The sequence below is a fragment of the Cryptomeria japonica genome, chromosome 5 (assembly GCF_030272615.1).
Source record: "Cryptomeria japonica chromosome 5, Sugi_1.0, whole genome shotgun sequence".
Classification (NCBI taxonomy): Eukaryota; Viridiplantae; Streptophyta; class Pinopsida; order Cupressales; family Cupressaceae; genus Cryptomeria; species Cryptomeria japonica.
The window spans coordinates 904,448,994-904,454,079 of record NC_081409.1 but is presented as its reverse complement, the minus strand read 5'-3'; the positions used below and the strand labels follow the sequence as shown (position 1 = coordinate 904,454,079).

General features: G+C 38.1%; 1 protein-coding gene across 1 annotated transcript; it reads left to right on the top strand.

Moving 5' to 3' along the window:
* The first annotated feature begins 257 nt into the window (after window positions 1-257).
* Window positions 258-1,458, top strand: LOC131876292 (uncharacterized). The gene is made up of 2 exons (XM_059221207.1): window positions 258-450; window positions 899-1,458. Exons 1-2 carry the CDS (start codon window positions 258-260, stop codon window positions 1,456-1,458), a joined length of 753 nt encoding a protein of 250 aa, XP_059077190.1.
* The last annotated feature ends 3,628 nt before the right edge of the window (window positions 1,459-5,086 follow it).

Sequence of the window (5,086 nt, the reverse complement as noted above, 5' to 3'; positions counted from 1 at the left end):
GCACTCCCACTGAGAGGGAGAAAATCTTACAAATCCTAAAGGAGTATATTGATGTTATAGCATGGGGATATGAAGACCTCAAAACATTTGACATATCTATTATCACCCGTGATACCTTGAAAACCCAATACAAAACCATTTAGGCAGAAGCAACGACCTTTCAATTCATTGATAGAGCCCCTTATTTTCAAAGAAGTTCAAAAGTTTCTCACTACTAAGATTATTTCCTTGTCCGTCATTCCAACTGGGTAACTAATATGGTGCCTGTATGGAAAAATATCAGAGAGATTAGGCTATGCGTTTACTTTCGTAATCTCAATAAGGCGTTAGAAAAGGACAACTATCCCCTGCCTTCTTTGGATGAGGTATTGCAAATTGTAAATGGTTCGCAAATCATGTATTTCCTTGATGGCTATTCGAGGTACAATCAAGTGCTGGTCAACTATGAAGGTCACATGAAGAAAACATTCAACACTAAGTGGGGTACCTATGCATAACACCATATGCCATTTAGATTGATCAATGCCGACACAACCTTCCAAAGAGCCATGGATACAACTTTTAAGAGTTTAATCAGCAAATGCATCATCATCTACATGGATGATCTTACTATATTTTTCAAAGACAGAAAAGATCATCCAGATCACTTGCGTAAAGTGTTAGAGAGATGCAGGAAATATGGGATATCTCTTAAGCCCAAGAAATGTGTGTTTGGGGTTGCTGAAGGGCAAGAACAAGTTCTTTCTCCTTGGTCATGTGATCTTTGAAAAAATAATATCAATTGATTTGGACTGGGTGGAAGCACAACTGAAATTATAGATGCCAAGTAGTAAGAAAGAAATGAGATCCTTCTTCAGAAAGATTAATATTGTAAGAAAATTCATCACTGGATTTACAGAAATTGTCAAACCATTGAATGAGATGATGAAGAAAGATGCCGAAGTAGAATGGAATGATGAATCTAAGGAATCATTTTCTCAGATAAAGAAATCGATTTTAGAAGCTCCTGTATTGACAAGCCCTGATTACACTTTACCATTCTACATATATTCATTTTCTTCTTTGCATTTTTGTGTTGTTGTTCTAACACAAAGAAAAGGAGGTGACGAAAAGACAATTGCATCCATGAGTTCACCTTTTAAAAATGCTGAAGTAACATACTCTACTCTTGAGAAGCAGGTTTTCGCTTTGGTGAGAGCAGTTAAGAAATTTATATACTATATCTTGAGGAGTAAGATATATGCAATTGTGCCAGATAAAGTAGTTAAGTTGTTGCTAATGCAGACAGAGCTAGGAGAGCATCGTGGGAAGTGGATGACTATTCTACAAGATTTTGATCTGGAGATGCATCCTATGAGATTGGTAAGGGGTCAAGGTTTATCACAGGTTATGGCAGCAGACACTCCTCACATCCAATGCCAACAATACACTTTGGAGTCATTCACTCAGGACCCTTGATATAAAGACTTGGTTTTTATTTTGTTAAACAATAGGTGTCCAGAAGGATCGACTGCCACACAAAGAAGAGCCTTGAGGCTTATGAGTTCCAACTACATGATTAAGGATTCGACACTACATAGAAAAAATTATGAAGGCATCTATCTTAGGTGTCTAGATCATCAAGAAGCCCGTAAGATGATTGAGGAATTTCATGGGAAGTATGGTACGAGCCATGGGCTAGTAGATGCAACAACGCACCAAATCCTAAAAGCAGGTTATTACTAGCCCAATATCTTCAAGGACACTCATGAACATGTGAGGTATTGTCATACCTGTCAGACTACGACTTCTAGAGAAAGGAATCTAGCCATGCCTCTTTAGCCAGTATTTGAGGTTAGACCTTTCACCCAATGGGCATTAGATTTTGTAGGAGCCATTAATCCTAATTCATCAGTAGGACACAAGTTCATTTTAACTACCATATATTATTGTACTCGGTGGATGGAAGCTCAAGCATATAAGAATGCCACTGCGGAGGTAGTTCTCAAGTTCCTCGAAGAATGTATCGTCACAAGGTTTGGAATGCCTTTTGCACTGGTATGTGACAACAACCCAACCTTTACTTCTGCACAATTAATGCAATGGTCATGTGAGTTTAAGTTAATCCTCAAGTTTTCCTCTAATTATTATCCTCAAGGAAACAGAGTCTCTACTGAGTCCACAAATAAGAATATCCTAGATGTCATTAAAAAACTACTTGAGAAAAACCCCAAAGATTGGAATAACCAATTGAAATACACCCTTTGGGATGATAGAACAAGAGTCAAGGCTGCCCTAGGGACATCTTCATACTACCTTGTCTATGGACAAAATCTGGTTTTCCCGGTCAATTTACAAATCCTTGTGCTCTAGCTGATGAAAGAACTTGAAATTGAGGACCGGGTAGAAGTTTGTCTCCTGAACCTGCTGAAACTTGATGAACATAGGATAAATACCTTAAAACATTTCTCTAAGCATCAAGCTATTGTTAAGCGATGGTTGACAATAGAGCCAAGGTGAAGGCCTTTCTAATCTCTAACCTAGTCCTTTTATGGGACAATGCCAAGGAGAAGAAGGGTGATCACCACAAATTCGAAAGACCATGGCTAGGTCCATATCAAATTTCTGAAATTTTAGGAGAGGACACTTTTCAATTGAGCTCGTTAATAGGAGAACTTGTCCCATTGCTTGTCAATGGTTAGTTTCTCAAGCATTATTTTGATTAATCTACAGTTGAGCTAGAGCCCTTGTATTATAGTAGATTAGCTATTTTGTTTTGCTTTGTTTTTTGCCTTGTTTTTTTTTTCCTTGCTTTGTTGTTTGCCTTGTTTGTTTTGTTTTATTTTTTTTCATTGTCGTGGTTTTTGTTGTTCTATTTCATTTGGGGGACGTGTTTATTCTCAAAGATTTTGATATAGAAGATATTCTCTGCATAATAGTTTGGAAACTTTCGAGAAACTTCGAATCTTAGCTCTTTATAACTTCATTAACTTTCGACTTATTTTGAAATCTTTATCTACATTCATCCAAGGTGGTATATAATGGTTTAATTATGATTTGAGTTCTTGACATTCAATTGGTGAAGGATAACTTGATTGCTCAACACCATCAACACACTAAATTACATCATGAAATCTTGGAAGATGTTAGGAGAACTTGGTTCCAAGTGAAAAATCCGTAGTTAGGTTGTTTCTCGTTGTCCACAGTGGTTCCTAACCTAGTTCCAAAACTTCATTATTTTGAAAGTTGCTTTAAGTCTCAAGCAGTAAAGGTTTTATATCCAATAAAGTGAAAATATATTCTGAAAAAAAAAAGAAGTAAAAAGAGAAGTCACAACTTGCTACAACTCATTTGGGTGTTTCAAGTAATCTTCACTGGGGCTATGGACGCCTAGCCGACAGTGGAGCGTTGCTTGACAAGAACAAGAGGTATCTCTGTCGGGGCTATAGACGCCTGGCTGGTAGCAAAGCTATGCCTAGGATAACATACATATGGTTGACTTCACCTATTTAGCTTGGGCCCAATTTCCTTTGTCTATCTTCATGATTGAGAATGATGGGGTAATAGATCAAAAGCACACACTTAAGAGTTGATCTTGTTCAGTTCCTACTTCGGTTGTTTTATCATTAGTTCATTCATCCTTTTACTCTTATACATTATCTTGAATGACAGTATCCTTGGAGGTCGAATAAACCATAAATTTTGATGTTCTAAAATGCCTTGAGTCATTTTTCCCAGAAAGTCACTATTTTTTATGTCCTGCAAATCTACCCCTCATCATTTTCCCTGATTTTCAAAATGCAAGTCCCCCTTTTTGGTCTTTTGTTTTCTCTCTTTTTTCTTTGCCTTGTGTTTTTTCTTTGGACACTTCAAAACCCCAAGGTTCTGAAATGTCCTTTTGTTTGTTTTTAGTTTTTTTGCTGCAGAACCCGAGAACCCCGCAGTTCTGAAGTGTTCTTTGTGTCTTTGTTTTTTTGTCAAGACCTTAGGATTCTAGAATCCTGAAGTCTTGTTTTGTTGTTCGGATGAAGACCTCAGAACCCCAGAGTTCCGAAGTCTCGTCTCTCATCTTTTCAAGGCCTCAGAATTCCAGAATATTGAAATCTCGAGTTCTTCGTGTTTTGTTCGAGTTTTGGGATTTTGGAATCCCAAACTTTTGAATTCTCTTTGTGTTTCACCTCAGAACCCCAAAATCCCAGAGTGCTGAGGTTCTTTTGTGCTTGTGTATGTTTTGTTTCGAGATCCCGGAACCCCAGAATCTCGTGGTCATGTTTAGTGAGGTTGTATGATCATTTGAATGTGGGGTATAAATAGGGCAAAATTGATGATTTCCATTCATTTGTGCATTCCTTCCCTGTGGAACTCGAGCTCTGCCTCCAAGTGATTTACTTCCTCGCGCTTTCTTGTTTTCCAGTTCGCCCGCCTCGTCAGGTTGGTTTGTTTTTCTTCCCATTTGTTTCGTTCCATTTTAGCTAGGTTAGATTAATTTTCCATGCTTTAAATAAACTAGTCGTTTCTTTTTCTTCCTTGCGGAGCCCTAGTTTTGACACCTTAGGATTCTGGAATCCCGAAGTCCCAAAGTGTCTAATTTTTCCCATCTCGAAACCTCAGAACCCCGAGGTTCCGAAGTGCCCATTTGTCAGAAGTTTTATCCACCACGGGATTTCAGAACACCGAAATCCCAATCCTTGCACTTTATAAGTTGTCTACCTCGGAACCTCGGAGTTTCGAAGTCCTTTTCGCTTGAGAAATTCGCCTATCTCGAGATTCTAGAACCCCAAAATCCTAGAGTATATTTTGAAATTATTTCATCCACATCGGAACCTCGAAACCCTAGAGTTCTGAAATTGATCCTTGTAATGCTTTTACCTATCTTAAAACCTCGAAATCCCGGAGTTCCGAAATCAGCCTTCTGAGGTCCTTTTCCAAACTCAAGACCCTGGAACCTTAGAGTTCTGGAGTTAATAGTTTTATGTCTTTCCTTATTTCAGGATCCCGAAACCCTAGAATCTTGAAATTGGCTATTTTAAAGAGTTTTTATGCCTCAGAACCCCGAAACCCCGAAGTTACGGAGTATGTGATAATTTTATAATACGATATAACAACT

Excerpts from the sequence above, each read along its gene's own strand:
- LOC131876292 (XM_059221207.1), top strand. The coding sequence starts at position 258 with ATGGTGCCTGTATGGAAAAATATCAGAGAGATTAGGCTATGCGTTTAC. Across the intron at positions 451-898 it reads AGTGCTGGTCAACTATGAAG|AAATTGTCAAACCATTGAAT; the intron begins GTCACATGAAGA and ends CTGGATTTACAG.